Source organism: Chiroxiphia lanceolata, chromosome 8 (genome assembly GCF_009829145.1).
Source record: "Chiroxiphia lanceolata isolate bChiLan1 chromosome 8, bChiLan1.pri, whole genome shotgun sequence".
Classification (NCBI taxonomy): domain Eukaryota; kingdom Metazoa; phylum Chordata; class Aves; order Passeriformes; family Pipridae; genus Chiroxiphia; species Chiroxiphia lanceolata.
The window spans coordinates 15,509,023-15,528,400 of record NC_045644.1 but is presented as its reverse complement, the minus strand read 5'-3'; the positions used below and the strand labels follow the sequence as shown (position 1 = coordinate 15,528,400).

General features: G+C 33.8%; 1 protein-coding gene across 2 annotated transcripts in view; it reads right to left on the bottom strand.

Annotated features, from left to right (window-relative positions):
- The window catches only part of ADGRA1 (adhesion G protein-coupled receptor A1), a 267,200-nt gene that overhangs the window by 15,175 nt on the left and 232,647 nt on the right, over positions 1 to 19,378 (bottom strand). For both annotated transcript variants that reach the window (XM_032695218.1, XM_032695219.1), the window contains one exon: positions 17,744 to 17,889. In XM_032695218.1, coding sequence (XP_032551109.1) covers positions 17,744 to 17,889 — 146 coding nt within the window. The remainder of the gene's footprint in view (positions 1 to 17,743; positions 17,890 to 19,378) is intronic.

Genomic DNA, 19,378 nt, shown 5'->3' with positions numbered 1-19,378 from the left:
CAGAAAATGATTCAGACGATATTAATGACCAAGCAATCAATTAAGGAAGATAGGAGATCTACTGGTGGACCCAGATGCCCTCTTCTTAGATTTGCTCAGCTGAGCATTAAGATAGATGCATGCAAACAAAAAGAGAATACAGGAACTCCTGGGAAATATCTCTAGAGAGATCACGCTAACTCTATCTTCTAAATTCATGTATTCTTTTCCTTTTCCTCTTATATAAATCAATGATCTTATATGAAGGGCAAGCTCTTTGCCCACAGTGCCACAGGGAGCTGAAATCATTTAGAAGAAACAGAAAAATACAAGAAACACTTCAAAGATGTGCATTTCTACAAAAACGACATTGTTAATTTGCACACTTTTTGCAAGTCTTGTATCTTTCGATGCAAAATTAAGTCCCTGTTCCATAGGGCAGATGCTAAAGAATCTTAGCTTTCTATAATGAACTTTTATGTGGGCACAAGAAAAAACGAAATCTGATTTCCCACAGTTTTTGTCTTATGATCATCTTTGGTGCCTAAGAAGTTACAAGGTCCCTTTGAGACTTTGCCCATAGTTATGCCATCTCTCTGTAACATCAGCCTTCCCTTATGTTCAGGTGTTTATCTTTGTTATTCACCTGCCCATCTAGTCATGTGCAAATTACAGAAGTTCAACTATCTCTATCCATCTCAGACTGACCAGCAAAGTTATTAGGCAGGAAAAGTCTCAACAACAGTTGACTATTTCTTTGAGGAGATAAAAATATAAATAAGAATAGATTTACATTTTTCCATTACAGATAATTATAGGTAAAATGTGAAAAAACGAATTTTAATGGTTTAAAAACTAGCAAACAGGAATATTAAATTCGTGTTTTCAAAAATGTCCTGCTTTTCTACACTAATACCATAATCTTCACTTTAGTTTACTGATTCCTGAATGATGAATGTTAGTGTTACTACTTACAGAGAGAAAATAGTTGTGAGAAAGCACAGCTCCAACAAGCTAAAAAGCATTTTTATCTTTTCAGCTGGCTCTGAAACATACCAAGTGTCTTATACAGCCAGTTTCATTGACACAGGCCATTAATCTGTTTAGGAAATTTAATGTTGCCCCATGAAATGTGCGATTTCTGAAAAAAAAATTGCCCTTCTTCAATGAAAATGAAAACCATAGCTTCAGACATAATTGTATGTAAAACTGCTGAATGCATCAGCTGGCTTCTGCAATGATTGGGTTGTTACTGTTAGAGTACTCTAGAAAGACTATATAATTACACAGGTTATGGCCACCATGTAACATACATATTTTAATATTTAATAGAATAATATTTGATAGGTTTGTATGTCTTTATAAAGCACTTTCTTACACAGTTTACAAAACAACAGTAAATTTTATCTCTCTATCTAGATTTGTTCAGCATATCCTATGCATATTCTTAAATGACACCCATGCACCATACTCAAAACATACTTAGACTGTGTATAGATAATATGGAGGTATCTCTATCACCTTTTAAATGTTAAAACTTCGAAGTATTAAAGCATTCTTAGTGTTTCTGAGAATTTGACTAATAAGGTAATAAACACCTCATCTTCAAAATACTGTTAAGGGTTAGGTGCTACTTCCCCAAAATTAAACATTTAGTGTTTCAGGCTTCTGCATCTCTGGGTTTACAATTATGTGCTAATCACAATTTACTTCTGCCTTCCATCTATTTAGGTAATTGGGTTTATTTTCAACTGCATGTATCTAAAATCTAATCACACAGCTATAGCAAGATGTATCCTCAGGCAAAGTGAGAGGACAAACAGTCTGGTTTAAGACATGAAGAAACCACACACTAAATAAAAATAATATCATTTTGATCATTAAATCTTCTTGGTCTACGAGAAGTATTCAGTCACAAACCCAGAGGAACATTTAAAATTGAAAAGCATTTATGCAGAAGATCCGTGAAAACCACAAAACCCTTTCTGCTGAATCTTTTCAGTTACCAAGCTTTTGTCATTAACAAATCAAACCTGCATTTTAAGAGAAGAGAGAAAACAGTTTCCCAAAAGAAATTTTTTCTGATATGAAAAGCAGACAAGTAGGCTTTGAATTCCTCTAAAGACCACACTCCATGGTAAAGGAAGGGAAACTGTGTTTTAGTTTGGTTCTCATTTTAAAATATTTTAATTTTTTTTAATAGCTCTAGTATTTTTAGGGTTTGCCACAGGTCATGAGTTAAGGAGCTCACATCCCTCAAAGAAAAAGCAGTTCCCTCAAATATCAGACATGATGTTCATTCACACCGAATACTGCTTTCAATCATACAGGAAACCATCTAGAAACACTGCCAGGGAAAGCCAGTGCAAGGCACAGATGTCAAGATCCTAAGATACAACCTCAGTGCCTTAGTGTATCGATCCTAAGGGCACTACATTTTTGCTTTATTTACCAAGATTGCACAATGAAAAACTGAAAATAAAGTATTACGTATAAGGTGCCTGTATAAATGCCTTTTTCTTTTCTTATTTTTTTTTTTAATCTACCTTAATATTTTCTTCCTTGACAAATACTTACTGAGAAAAAAGCATCTCAAGTCTTTATAAAGGGCAGCAGGTCAGAATTCTTGCCTCAAGAATTACACTGCACTCCACAAAGACCAGAGTTACTGAAAATTCATACACCAGAAATCTAAAATATAAAGCTGCAAAATATAGGTCAGGTAAAAAATCCAAACCATGAAGATGAAACATTTCATTTTTTTTCAACCAGAATTTTTTCTGAATATATATTACATCATCACTTCTAAATCGTGAGTTTATTTTTCTTTTCAGAATAAGAAGACATATTGAAAAAGTTGTGTCCCATGAATGATAATTCAGTTTTACAGCTGGCTACATTTGGAACACGTAACCCGTATTTACAACCCAATGAATCATACAGAAGTAAAACAGTAGAAATCCAAAACCCATTAATTTGATTGTGAATAACTACTCTCCTTGATTTGGTAATTTGGTGGTATTCCAACATATTTTAAAGTACATTTTATTACTTCCTGTTGTTTTTCACTCAGGATTCCTTAGTAATGACAGCTTTGTTTTCATGTATTTCAACCTGTAACATATTCCTCAGTTTTGCTATTTGAAAGAAGGGTGCATTCCCTTTTTTTTCATAGCTTAGCCATTTGAAAGAAAGCTGCATCTTCTTTTTTTCATAGCTTAGCTATTAGCTAGACCAAGTAATTTTATATCCATGCAGTAATGATAAATGTATTTTGGATATTTTTCAACAACAAGCAACAATCTTTACATATTTGAATACATCACATTTTTTTTTTAGGGCATAACAAAGTTCCCTACTTTCTTAATGCTACAGACATTGACTACTACAGACACTGACCAAGGTGAACAAAAGACTACTACTCATAACAATACACCCCGAGGCAAGAGACAATTTAAAGTTTACTTTGGTACAGAGAACTATTACACCAAGTGAATCTGCTCCTTAAGGTGATACTCAGTAATCAGGTGCTTGGACTCTCTTCTGTGATGGGGAAGACAGATCTTTTCCCTTGAATTAGACAATTAAGGGTCGGTCATCACACCTGAGTGCTGAGAGCACTGGATACTCAGCACTCCGGTACCAGCACAAATGGTGGTAATTTCCTTATGAGGTAGGGATACTTTCAATTTGCAGGGATATAAAATCACTTCTGTCATGACTCTGTTTTATTTTCATTTCTGCTTCTGTTTTTTAGAAATTTGTTAAACTTCTGGAAAGACTGAAAGAGTAAGGACTAAAGAATCAGAGCTCTCATGGACTGTGGCAGAATGAGGTGGCCACTCATGCATTTCTTTTGCTATCCCTTATACTCTCTCATCAATAGTTTAGATATACTGAATACAAGCTAATGGGTATTTCTTGTGTTTATGAACATGATATTTATATATTTTACATTATTTATCTAGAAATTTTAACTTTACACTATATATCTATTATTTTAATGATGTTCTTTTAAACTCATGGGGTTTTGTTTGTGGGATTTGAGTGATTTTTTGTCTGTTCTATTTCAGGCTAGGTTACAGCCCTCACATTTCATGTTTGTGGTCCATTCAAGATGAAAGCTAAAAGGCCACAGAACTAGGATGGGAGGAAGAAGTCCTTGCACATTTTCAAAATTGGACTAGATGAGATCCTGACCTAACTTTTAAGTTGTATCTGCTTTGAATGGAGAGTTAAACTAGACGACTTACAAATGTTTCTGCCAATCTTATTATTTTTAGGACTCTATGATTACCTTATTATTCACTGTTATCTTTTCAGTCTTCTAAGGATCCATCCATGCCAGTTGTCAAGGCTGAGAGAAGGGCTCTTTAAACCTACTGCTCTTCTAGTATATATCAGTCTGTAAACTGAAATATTGCACTACTCAGAGTAGACTGATTCATAGGTGAGTGAGTATAGCTTGAAATTTCCTAAATTTTCAAATATATTCTGAATATTTTTCATTATAAATATATTTCAAATATTTTCAAATTTCAAATATACATTTTCAAATAAATATGTCCAAAATCACAGTTTTTTAGAAAAGTACAATGCCTTATCAAAATGTAACCAAGACAGAACACGATCGAGCTCAGAAAGAGACCCCACTTCACATCCATCAACAATGCCTACAGCTGTGACTGTAGCCAGCCGAGAACGGTTCAAACAAAAGGGAAATTTATGCTATGTATAAACCCTATTATTGTATCTGATAAGTTGTGCATCCATTACTTATCTAAATGTTCCCACTGGCTTTGATCAAACTCCATATGAGTGAGATGCTGACTTGCATGATTTTATACTACACAACGGCATTTTCAGAAACCAATCTACCCTATAAGGAACCTTAGAGAAGTTTCATCCTTAGAGCTTGAAAAAAGGAAAAAGCTTACTCTTTCTTTTGTTTTTGTTTCTTTTTTTCTTTTTTCTTTTGTGGAGAAAATATTATATTAGGATTTATGCCATGTTATCCACTTCTTCAACTTCCAATTTTTCATCTTGACAGATATACAGGTAGCCAAGAACTTAGCAAGTAAGCGTTATTAAATGTAACATGCAGCAGGGAAGCATTAAAATGCTGAAAAAAACTTGGTTATTTTTTAGATGGTTTTAGACTTTTGGCTTCTTTCTGGAACATTATCTCCTTCACAGTCCATAAGATGTAATTCAATCTGCTAATCTAGAGAGAGAAAAAAAGCATCCTTTTTTAATGCTATGTAAAAAAAATTGTTATGGATTACCCTGATATTCTCGTAGACAAATTCTATTCAATTAATGACTTGAGTCCACAAAACCATGGAGATTGAGATTTATTGGTAAAAATTCAGGTTGACATTTTCTCCTTAGTTCACCCTATTGAAAAGTAAGAAACAAAGGTACAATTGCATGAGTTCATGAATGTCAACCTCAATTTTCAACTTTAATGTTGAGGTTTTTTGCTGTTGTCAGTCTTAGTCTCACTAAGCTGAGCTATGGAAAATATTTTATATTTGATGATGGCATGAACATTTGTTTTCTTCCTATTGTTTAAAAGTTGACACGCACAAAAATCTATTTTTGGTGATCCCTATCTGAGATTTTAACCAGAAGCAAAAGGAAGGTTTTTCCATCATATATAAAAAGGTCAGAAGGTAAGTTTCTAAAAAAACACAGGGTTTCTTGGAGCACTCAACCAGAAGTGATCATGAAACTTCGAAAGAAAATGATAAGCAAAGATGGAGTTATTTTATAAGCATTAATCAAAAAATATTAATTAAAAGCTAGAAATGACATGTCATTTCCAGAACTTTACTGTGTTAGAGATCTGAAAAGAAATGAACAGCTGTCATTTCCATCTTCACAAAACTATAAGAGCATCTCATTGCTCAGTTTTCCAGCTCGAAAGCTTCCTGGCTTTGCTAGGTACAATAATTGTTATCAGATTTAGCAATGCCAGAACCTCAGAAAGAAGAGTTCTCTCCAGCTGGAAAGCACTCTCTTAAAAGCATGAAAAGGGAATTTAGCTAACTGGTTGCTTCTTCAATAACACTAATGGAAGACTAAGAGTTTACAAGTTTAATGTCATTTTCATATGAGACAATAACACAAGTATGATAATCCACTTTAAATAGTCCAAAATGCCTTACCTACAAATTATAGCCAGCGTGGGGTAACTATTCTGAAAATAACAGAGGTTAGTAATTCGCCCACAATTCCCATTCCTTATCTTTTTGATTCATGAGAGTTTTAGATACATCAGTGATTCCAGAAATCCAATTCCAAAATGGTATGCATAAATATTTCTTGGAAATGAGCTCTGCCTGTAAAGATATTTTTTTTTTGGAGATGTCTATAAACTCATCTAATAGGAAGAAGTGGCAAGATCGTGTGACTGATCACTCATGACTTTGCAAATACCACAAATTTAGGGATCCTCCATAATCAACCTACAAAAGCAATGACTTCAAAAGTAAAAGACTAGGCAATAAACTAAAGCAATAAATATATCTGAGGAAATTATCTGCTCAGAGATTTATAGACATAAATTTGTGGATAATGATCTTGGTGAATTACCTATAACCACTGATGTGACTGCTTGTAATAAGCCTTGCTACCAGTTAAGGCATGTTGGAACAGGGAGCTACTTACTACATTTGATATATTTTCCATAAAAATAATATAGAATATTTGAAGGTAAATCTCTGAAATCTCCAATTTCTTGATATTGCTCATAAATATTGAAAAGTAAACACAAATGGTCTTCAGTAATCATAGATCTTACCTCCTAATCAATAGATGAAACATTACCCAGTTATCTTTCATAATCAATAAATAAATAAGTCAGGTATCTCATGGGCTGAGGTTTTCTTTCACAGAAAATGTGGCCAATGTTCACTTTCAGATAAATTGGTATAATCTTGAATGATTCTCTGAGTACTAAGTGTAATCCCATATTAATGATATTACCCCTTTGCCTGAGTGAATACTCAAAAGAGGCATAAAGTTTAATCTGGACATTCTATTTTGCTAAGGTATATTAAATATTATATATTTAAATTATTTTAATCTGTATCATTAAAATTCCAGAATATTTACCAAACTTAATTTTAAGTAGCAATAAATAGTATTTTCTATCTATAAACCAAAATCTTCTTATGATTAAATATGTGTAACTCCCACTGAAAACCCATTGTGGGTGCATATGTTTCAGAGCAGAAGCTGGTCTAATTTTTGGTTATGTTTTATATAGTAATGTGGTACCTGAATAAAAATACCTGGGGGATCAGCAGCCAGTTTCTACAAGACTCATAACATTTCCAAACACCGAAGGCATATTTGGAACACATTAGTTTCAAAGTCTCTTCTGTCAGAATTTGCTTACATAATAAAACACAAGAGTTTCTTATGACACCAATGAGGTTGTAGGAATTCAGCAGTAAATAAAGGTTGAAAAATGAAAATACTGTTAGGAAAAATTCTTGGTTTACTAATAACAAATTGTAGGTCAGGGATGAACATCAGGAGGTCATCTAGTCCACTCAAAAGCTCTGCGTCAGGGTCACATTAAACATCTATCAAGACCGGTTTGCCTTTATCTAATCCATGTTAACAAATTGCTTGTGACAGAGCTTCCACAGCCTCCCAGGTAGCCCATTTTAATTGTCAACTATTCCCATAGTTTAAAATATTTTTCTAATATGAAACTATTTACCCCTTACTGTAATTTAAGATTATTTATTGTGTGTTTTTCTTTTTAATGTCTTCTTATTTGAGTTTTTAATGAATACTAAGTTGAAAAGAAAAAGAACCATCCACACCTCCAGTAATGGTTTTCAACTATCTAGGATGTACAACATCAAGGTGATCAGTGGAAGTTTATGGGTATTTTTCCATGGCCTCTCAATTCAAAATCAAGAGAATAAATTTAATGCAGCTCTTCCTCCCAAGACTTTTAAGCCCTCCTTCAAAACAGGCATAAAACAGAGATTATCACACATATTTGACAGGAAGTATGCACAGAATAAACCAGGTCTGAAGCTGAATTTGCAACAGTTACAGTTATATATGCTCCAATATATTTAATGTAATATGCATATCTGTGGATTTCATGTTATGTTTTTACAAATAAAATACTTCCATTTCCTTGAATTTTTCCATTCATTAATAAAAAAAATTATTCTGAAACATTAAAATTATGTCTTTAAAACTATAATTGCTAATATATATACATATATGCATCAAAAGATATATTTAGTTTTTATTGTTAGTTTATTTTAAGATAATCCATGTATTTTTTATTGTTCAGCATTTACTCTTGGAATCTAATAATATTTTCTATTACTTGGAATAGTGGCAATGCATTGGTAAATGCAATAACTAATAAGTCCTATGCATGCTATATTTAAATGCATAGTGATTGTACTGTACTGCAGTTATTACATACTATTCTACAATCCTGTATTACACTAGTTGGTTTCCTTCAGTGTTCTAGTTTCTGTGACATTGCAGTTTATCAGTCTGCACAACACACTTCATAAATCTTCAGGACTTATGTTTTCTTGCAACATCACTGTTTTTATTACAATTAAGCTGGATGCATACAGATGCCTACTTAAGAGACAGGTGTCCTGCAACAAACTTTAACTTCCATCTTTCTCACAGAATAATTTTCATAAGAAAGAATATCTATCTAATGTTACTCTGTTTTTTTATTTACTTAAATAAATCAAATGCTTTGTTTTTCTTTTTTTCTTAATAATAAATGAGTACAATCATTCACAATTATAAGTCAGATAGTCTTTTCTGTAACTGTGGTGAATATTATTTCATGCAGATGGGAATGCTTAGTTCTTTGTCCATACAATGACAATAAGCACATTTGAGAAGATCTTAGACATTTCTCTTCACAGCATTTTTGCATAATCAAGTTTAATCTATATAGCACCAGAGAATTATCTGAGAACATATTTAGCTTTTTCAAATCTGATACAGTTTTCCACAAAGCCCCCATTGGAGTCTGAATATACTATCTTCTAAAAATCCTTGAACTTGTAAAGTTTTCAATCAGCGTTTTACATTTTGCCTAAAGTAGCTTATCAAAGCATGGAGCATTTTATCAAGCTTACTCACCCTCTAACTTACCTCTACAATTATGTATATGACTAGCTCAAATTGTAGAGGGTATTAAGGCAAGAAATGGTGTGACAAATATTCTGAATTTCTAGGAAATACCTAAATGTGAACTCATAATAAAAGCAGCTGAAAATTTAATCTAATACAGTTCTGCAGACCAGCATATTGCAGTTCCAGCCTTTCAAACCTGAAAATATCTTAGGAATCATTATAAGTCTTCATGAAGCTCACAATTTTCAAAGCTTGCAAATGCCATAACTCATGGAGTAAAAGTTCCTAAGTCCCAAGACCATCATTCTCTCATAAAATGACCAGGTATCACTCAGGTGTGATTATTTTCTTTTTTTGGCTACATTTGCCAATAACTTTAGTATTCAAGAGAGTTTCACTTGAATGGATCTGTATATGTGACTTGCTATGCTGTTTAATAGCTTGTTTACAAGTAGTAAGTTGACACACATTTCTTTCACAATAACCGTAACCCACTTCTTTTCATCTATACTAAGTAGCTCAGACACTGTTCTTTAAACAAAGAAGATAAAACTTCACCTTCTACCTCAACATCTCTTACAGATTTGGTACTATTGTATTTCTAGTTTGGAAAGTGTCAACATCATGTGTATCTCGTCTGTACCTCAGCTAACAAAATCCTTTTTCTGCTTTGATTGTGACATGTACTTGAAATAAGGTCAAATCAAGGAAGAACCTGTGTTCCAGGGATCATTCACTGAAAGTATTTGATAGTGCATTCAGGTCAGTTTTGAAGAACAGTATTGCCATCTAGGACATGAGAACAAACTTTTGATATACTTTCAGCTGGGGTTTTGATTCGCAAGACAGATGAAATGAAATTAAAAGCAAAACAGGTGTCTCTGTTACCATCTTGCTCTTAGCAGCTCAACAATTCAGTCACTCACCTTGAAGGTGGAGAAGCAAAGTTGTAGTCACTTGTTCTGTTTGATTTAGAGTAGGCAGGAAAATACCTCCACACTATGATACCATACACTGGCAACCCAGTGCTGTCAGCAGTGAATACTTATGTGGCCAATGCAAAGTGCAACAACTTTCTCCGGGTACCACTGACAATATGTTGCTACTCTGGGTCTCTTTAATATTTTAATATTTTCTTTTTACTGGAAATTTTCTTGTGTGGAACAACTAATTCAAACCTGAATTAAGCTTTTTATTTGATCTAAGATAATTTCATCCCATTTGACGGAAATACAATTAGCTTCATGTTGTTGAAATTCAATAAAAAGAATTCATGAAAATGTTTCTTTATCACCATTTTATACCCTTTTCCACTGCAGACCTTTCAGTTACATTTCTAGCTAGCAATAAAATGGCTTTGGCTATAATCCTTGACTCCATCTGACCATATATCAGCCTTATAAGAGCGATCATGTTAAATAGCATGTAATACCAGTATGTCCTTGAAGTATCAAACCAAATTCCAAGCACCTTTAGGTTCTGCAACCCTCTCTCTCCATCTCATTCATGATGTACAGACTTAAACTTTCTGTTTTGTTCCTTTCCCCTGTCTCTAGCTTTTATACCTCAGGGGACAGAATCTTTCTGGTTTTTCCAGCTAAGGTTCCAGTATTAAAATTCTTTTTGTTTGGGTGGAGATTTATGCCTTTTTTTAATTATTATTATTGTTTGTTTGTTTGTTTGTTTTGAGAACTTGCCTAAATTGGTGGGCTGATAAGACACAGTATACAATCTGACCAAAATGATCAGCATTTCTGCAGTACTGCGGTGTCGTTGTGTTGTGTCATCTTCGAATGTCAGAGTTATTAAAATTGTCTTCAGAATACATCATTGTTCAAAAGATTAGCTCTATAATTAAATCAAACTAAAACTTTGAAAAGGCTGTTATGTTTAAATTATTTTAATATCCAATATAAAAATATAGTAAATTATTTTGATGTTGAATATAAGCCTTATTTTGATGAATAAAACTAACACAGTAGCTATAAGAAAAACATGGCTTCTCTTACAGTCAACTTTTATCGAATGCAAAAAATTAAAAAAAGGTATTTCAGCAACGTGGCCTTTCTCCTTCCTGGTAAATATGAGAAATATTGAAACAAGAAACATGGGAACAGTGTTTTGCAGATAACATTTAAGAAATATCACTAGATGATCTTCAAGGTCCCTTCCAACCCAAGCCATTCAGTGAAAACAGCTGTTACACACTTTGCTTTTTTTAGAAATTTACAGTATGAAGGCAAATAAGAAGTCTTGAGAATACATGACGACTGCGATAACTAATTACAGAACAATTCAAAATGATCTAATAATATACATTTCTAGTCTTAATTTCCAATATCTAAAATAAGATGCGTTGATTATATCAGAGACATGAGTTAAACTTGCTGATGACTGACCCTGCCCACATCAAAATATTCTGTCCTCTAAGCAAAGGATATAATCAAGTATTTAAATTATAGCCAACTTCCTTGAGCATGATACAGCATATTTTCAGTGACACTGTTGGCTTATCACACCATGGTTCATCCAGCTGGTGAAAACCTTACTCACAGGGAGACGTCATTTTCACTTACTCTCCAATGACACAACTGTGTCTATTCTAATAGTAAAGAGTGAACTGCAGAGATCTCCTCAGGGCTTGTGAGAATTCTGCCTTGTGGCATTTCCCATTTAATTCAACATACACAAACTATAGAGAATTTTTAAGGAAAAGACAGATAATCCCTTGGGATAATCAGGCTTAAATTTACACTTTATAGAGGAGTATGTTAACTGCAGGAAGGAAAAATGAGCTTCAAGATTCTATGAGAATTAATATTTAAGGACATATCCTAAAGAAAACAATAGACTGTAATTGATGCTTTTCATCTGACCTCTTTCTCCCTCTCTCTCATTGTTTGATACTTGAAGACATGAATTTATGAGAGCCAGCGCTAATGAAAAATGCACTAGAACTTAACTGCATTTCAGAGCTGCTGGTGTCAAGGGGCTGAGTAATGTCTGTGTCTGTCAGAATGTAAATTAAGTCACTTCATATGATTCAGTCTGAAGATTCAGAAAAGGGCATAGTCAAAATATGGCATATTTGCCAAACCTGATGTTTAATAAAGATTTTTTTATCAAAGTCAAATTTTGATTCCCCCATTACACTTCTGCTATGCTGCAATAAATTGTAGTCAACTTGTTATAAATGACTGGGGACATTTTTCTAGATCCTGAGATTAACAAAGGTCATTTTCTGAAAACCCTTTCAATCTTGGGAATATTAGAAACAATTAGCTCTTTTTACTCTGGGGTTTTTATCTGGACATGAGGACATAAGCATTCTTTAAAAACTAAATATAAGAAGTCTCTAGTCTTTATAACTGGAATGTTTTTAGTACCTCCATTATGGTTCAGAAATATCATGTGACAATTTTCTATGACATCATAAATATTGCTGTGTGCAACTCAAATTCAGGAAACAGCCCGCTTTATGAGTAACTTATTCAGTAAAAATTACCATGTCATCAATTTGTGATGGAAGTCACAACATTTCCCTCCGGGCTCTCTCAGGACCGGCAGTTAGGCAAATGCAGCAGCACATAGCAGTAGGTCCATTTGTGCCCATGTGCTGGTTTCCAGCTTGTCACAATTCAGATCAAGCATCTAGATGTTCATCCTGAGACAAGCAGGGTTAACACCGTGAGCAAAGCACTAAGCGGATGCCATGACCTCTGTGGCATCATGTAAGTCTGTAAAATCTCCTCACTTTAGAGCAAGAGCCTCAGAACATGACTGGTTGGCAATAACAGAAGAAGAGGGTTTTCTTGGATTTGAAAGTTTAATGTGGTTTCTTCTTTTTGCAGTGAAAATATTTAGCATAATTTAACGCCACAAAGATACTTAGCTACTGTTTAGCTGGATACTGATTAATGTTTAGGTGGCTGAGAGAAATAATGAGCTCGGGAATGAATGTGAAGAGCTGCTGCCACATTGTCAGGAGAGGGGGAGGATGCAAGTGGAGCGCTGCCGCATCTTGCACATTCATGTGATCAGGGCGTATGTTGTTAGTCACCACTACACCACAAACACAGCTCACTAGGAAGACCCCTGTTGTTGCTGCTTCCAAGACATCACTCAGTATTCTGGAAGTGTATATATGATGTACAGAAACCTGCTCATAGAGAATAGCAGACACACACACACACATATCTGCATGTACACATCCATTAGCAGATATTAGTTTGACTGAACTGCTCCAGTTCTCACCTACTATTTCTAGGTCTGCTCTGTGTACAGGTCAAAGGACAGTTTCTATAAAACAGTCAAGACATTTCAAAATACATGAAATATGCAAACAGCTTTATAATTCTAAAAATTATTCTATTTAAGGTTGAAAACAGTTAGAGAATGGAATTGAAGCCAGTGGTATTGACTGTAGGTACTCTGTGTGTGTTGCTGAAAATGCTTTAACTTGCCTCAGTTATGACCTTCACAAAATTCTCTATGTTCATATTTATTAGCCATAGTACTAAGGCTAATACTTTGAATACAAGGCCACACAATCCATTTTTAAATTGCTACTAAAGCTAGATACACAATTTTTCTAAAGCGCTCCAGGGGTACTTTTCCTAGAAGTCCCACAGTTTTACTAAGAACATTTTAAAAAGCTTATCAAGATACATTACACGATAAATAAGATGAATTTCAGCAGAGACAGTGAAATCACCTGTTATCCATTTTGCAGTTGATTCTGCAACCCTATTTATGCACATTGATGGCTTTGCATGACAGATATAGGATATTGGACTCTGTAATCTGAAATGTGCCATATTAGTTATCTTGTAAGACATTCATTGAATAAAAGAGGTGGGAGAAAATTAGGAGATATATTTGTACCTAACCCTGAGATAAAACTTAATTATCTGCCTCCTTAGCACCAATCTCTGGCCCAGTTGGCAGCTTATTTATTTTTTATTTTAAATATTTATAATGCAATTGTGCTCAGTAGTTATCTTATTAAAAATGAAAGTAATCTATTTTTTTTTCTGTCTTAAAGGAATGGTTTTAACAGAATATCTTTTAGAAATATTTTGCTGCTTGGTCTGTACTTCTAATTTGCATGTGTGCAGAGCATCGCATGAAAAATGCATGCACATACTAGGTACAAAAACCTAATACTACCTGTGCCTCAGCTTGGGCTGATGAGAAGTATTGTACATTGAAGTAACTGCTGAATCTTGCATGCCCCTTTGCCTTTGCTGGCAAAAGCTGACTTCAGATGAGTCAGAAGCTAAATTCTGCCAGGTTTAACAAATGTCCACAGAGGATGAACAGATAGAATTATTTATTTCTATTAAGAATACCGGAGAGTATATTTTACAGGAAGTAATTTCATTATCTGCTGAAGCGCTAAGATTCACCATTTCAATACACAGAAGTCAATGATGCATTAATTTGATCCGCCTCATTAGCATCCAGGCACATTTAGAGAAAAATGCCAAAATTGTTACAGTTGGTTCCAGTCATCAAAGCAATAGGCCCTGAGAGATTTAACTCTGTAATTAATAGATAATATATATTTCATGAATAATATATGTAATAAAATATCGTGTATAATGCATAGCATATATAATGTATCATATAATACATGATTAATGTATAAGAAGAGGCAATATTTAAAATCATATTGCCATGTAGAACAAGTTTCAGTAAAATTAGACTGCAAAAATGTTTCAAATTTCATCACTGTATCTATAACAGAGAAAACCAATAAAGAACCACAATTTTACATAATAGGACACTTATTGCTACAGCCCAGGGAAAACTAGGAGAAAAAGATCAAGTGCACCTCATTTGTCTTGCTTCTGCAACTGAATATGCAAACAGCAGGCAGAGAAACTGAAGTAACTGTTACAAGCACGTGCTTTTTTACTAATAGGTAAGGTCTCTTTTTAGGTATTTTGGTATTTATTTTCACTATTTCAGCTACTTTTTAGAGTGGATCAAGCTCCTTGAAAAAAATGTGGTGGGAGAATTTTTATGTCAGATTTAAGTATTGATTTTTGGCAGTAGACTCCACTTACTGACTCACAAAAGATATCCCAATGTCTCATTCATATAGCAAGTGTATATATATGGAATACAAAACCACTTCTGTGTGAACTGGAAACACAGTCTATCACACACACCCATTACCAGAAAAGACTGAAGGACAACACCAAAGTGTAATGTTTTTGCCAAACACATTCATATATTTGTATTCAACAAAACCTGAACACAAGACAAACTAAGTGTATAGACAGGGATAACTGACAAACTACCTCTTGTTTAAAAGTGTCTTGTAGACTGTTTTATAGTCTTCCTATCACTGGCAGTCCTGACATATAAAAGAACTTAACTCAATCTCCATTTGAATCAACTTTATACCATTTAGACAAATTAACACTCCCTTACCCAAACCCAGATGTACCTGAGAAATAATATGTATAAAGGCCAGCATTGGCTTACAGACACAAGAACACCGACTAGTTAAAACATTCCTTATAAATGACTGCACTAAAATATAAGCATCTTAAATGGATTTTATGGAAATATTATGATACAGAATAACTTTGATATTAATTTTATTAAAACCAGGAAAGTTAAAATGCCCCAAAAAATTATCATTATCATTCTAAAAGAACAACAATTCCTAATTATGCGTTTAGCATTTTCTTGCTTAATGGGATTTTTAATTTTACATATACTATGCCTGTTTCCAACACAAAGTGATCCTTACTATTTTGAATCTAGTACTAAACATTATGAAATCATATTAGACATTTCAGTGCCTGTGTCTCTAGGATATATGGTGCCCTGCATGAGAAAAATAACTTAGAATAATTTTACTTAGCTATTAAACAATTATACTCATGTTCTCTTACAGCTAAAAGGAGGTTTATCATTTCTATTGCTAAACTTAAAATAGCTACTATTTATTTTCACTGTCTGAGAACCTCAACATGACTGGTACAACAAAGATTCTAATTAGAGTAATCTTTTCTGTAACCTGATTGTCTATTGTTTTCCAACTCAAACAAGATTTGAATTTGAAGAACATACACTATGCTGGGTCTATGCAACTTGTAACAATTTTCTACTTTAATAGTCACAGTGCAGCATTTGAAAATTGGCAATTATTCATTTTGCCATGAGCTGGTAACTGAAGGACTGAAATTCTCATTTATGAAGAATAGCATAGTAAATCATGTATCTGCAAAGTCAGGCACTCCTAGTGAAAGTATATCCTCTTGCTTACACCTAACAAAGCTCAGGATCAATATGGCAATTCTTCTCTTCACAATACAAATTTTATGTTAATTATAATCAATTTCATCACTAAAAATAAAATGTTTTATCAAAAGGAAATCTAATGATGTTAGTAAAAATTTCACTCAGCAGAATCAGACAGAAAAACACAATTCATCTTCCTACAGACTTTTAACAAGTTGTGACATAACACAGTCATCTATAACTGTTACTTGTTAAAAATTTAGTGTTTAAACTAAAATAATAACATATTTTAGTCTGTTTAGTCTTATTTTAGTCTATCCAAAAGAATACACTCGTGGATTTTTCACAGAAGAGCCATAAAAAGTAGAATTCTTATTTCCTGTCCTTCACTATAAAATGGAGGTCTTCAGGCTAAATTGACCATTCAGGTTTTCCCATGATCTTTGGGGAAAGAGAGGCACCTCCATAAGATAATTCATCCTGTCCTCATTAAACATCCAAGACAGATGGGAGGAATTGTTCTCTGGAAGTTCTTCTCTGTCTTAGTCTCCTTCCAAAATTTATACAGGCACAATACATAACTTTGGGTAATACTTAATTTCTTGACAGCTAAGCTCAAAAGAGATTAATTAATCTTCTCATGCCTTTAGCTGGAAAACCTAGTTTATGGTAAGGTTTTGTTAGGGTTTTTTTCCCCTTTCTGTGTATACTGACTATTCTGGCTTGGAGTTTGTGCATCTTACAGGCTTCTGGTAAGAATTCTTACTGTATTACACCTGTGATGCTGTCAGAGACATGTTTGCTAGCCTACTTCATCTAAAAAGCTGATAGGGAGGGCAGATTTCCAGTTGCTCCTGTAACAGCCTTAGATCTCTGATGTGGAATGAGGAAGGTTGCTATCAGGTTATTAGGCTACCAATACAAGTGTGGGCAAGAATTAAAGTAGAAGAGATAAGGGTAAAGGAAGAGTTATTAAAGCAGAAGAGATAAGGGTAAAGGAAGAGTTATTATAGCACAGTTACTGACGATTAAATAATGCTTGGAAGGAAGCCAGTTTTTGATTGTGTGTGGGGTTTTTTCCCTCCATAAGAAACCAAGAGAAACATTTCAATTCTTACCATTCAGATAAAGGTTATCTGAACCCAGCCAATACCAGTTCTGCATATTTCTATCCCCTGAGTAAACCATAAGCATACAACAAATATTCAGATATTTACACACACCTAAGTGGCTCAATTCTTTATGGATCCTGTTTATAGTCTTTAAAAAGCAAAGAATACAGAAATAAAAGAAAGTGTTTATAATTGATATGTTTTAGGAAGACATTAAAAAATAAAGTATAACTAATATTCCATACCTGAGTAGCGGTTGCTTTGGATAAGAAGGTTGGTCACTGTTTTGGCATGGCTGAGGTTTTTTTGTGACTTGCTTATAAATATTCCTGGCAGTTACTCCAATCCATAGCATAGTAGAGAGTGTAGAATAATGCAGTACTATGCCAACCTAGAAAAAACAATGGACAGTTAAACAACTCAGTAAGCGGATCAGTAAAACAAGAGTTTTAGAAGAATCTTACTGCATAAGTGTACAAACAAATAGATTTTTTTTAAATGAATTTTTAAGTGCATCTAACAGTTGCACTTACAAACAGTTATTTAATCTATTATAGGTAATATCTGTAATGCCAGATGGCATGTTAGGAAACCAAGACTGTAAAGACATTTGTTTTCTAAGAACCTGATTAATGACAACATTTTACACCTGTTTGTGTTGCAAGCTTTGTTAGCTTACCACGACAATGAGATTTAAAAATTAATGAGAGACCTGTATTTTTCTTGCTATTTTCTTGCTACTATTTCTTTTAATTTTTCAAGAATGTCCTGCTGTAGTTCCCTCTCTGCTACATACAGCCAAGATTGACTTCTGTCAATGGAATCAGTGCTATTTGCCCAAAACTAGATTATTTTCAGACATATTTTAAGAAACTTTTAAACTTAGCCATATAATTTTTAAAATTAAATGACAGGTCTTGGCATCCTCCCTTAAAAAGACATACAATCTCTAATAGTGTTATTATCACCAAGAAACCGGTGTGTTTATCACTGAAAGTAAAATAAAGTAAAAACACTTTTAAAATACTAACATCTTTGTTATGTTAATAATTGTTATTCATTACTATGGAAGCAGTAATTGGACTTTTATCCAATCTCCACTGCTTTATTACATCAGCTAAGTCTCCATCTGATTATATAAAATGAGGTTACCTTTGAAGCAATAACCTGACATTTTGCAGTGACAAGTAAAATATTGCTATAATTGGAAAGAACATAAATGTTTAAGGAATACAGAGAATTGCTGAATAAAGCTAACACAAATCTAATGACTTATTTGAACCAGTGTTCATTTTTTGCTCCACTTAAAACAAAATAATTGATGAGTAAAGAAAAAAATTCCATGTATTTTGTTTATATTTAGTAATATAGCTCAAAACTTGAAGATAGCAGCAAATATCTTCAACTCGAAACCCTTTGTAATTTTCTCTGGGACTTGTCTGTCACATTATACAAGGGAGTATAAAGCCTTCATTGCTGTTGTCGCTTGAGGTAAAAGAAGCAGAAATAAGAGAATGAGACAACTTTATATCATCAGCTGGCAGACGTTGCCAGCTCAGGGACTAGTGCTGTCTGGACTTAGTTCATATGCAGCTTGCAGCATTTCTGTAGGGACACAGTGAATCGGGCCACGAGTGAGGAGGGGAGGGAAGGAGTAAGGCAGGAGGGAGAGAGGAGAAGGAGAAAGGGGGAAGAAAAAGGAGGTATAAATCATGAGGTAAAACCAGAAAAATTGTAGAGATTTGATTCCTAACCTCTTTCTCCTTTCGGCATAGCACGCCTGCTATATATTCTGTATTCCACACAAGTATGATGTAAGAATATGAACAGCAGAATGAATTCCATGTGAAAAGGCACCTACATGTGAAATGTTGAACAAC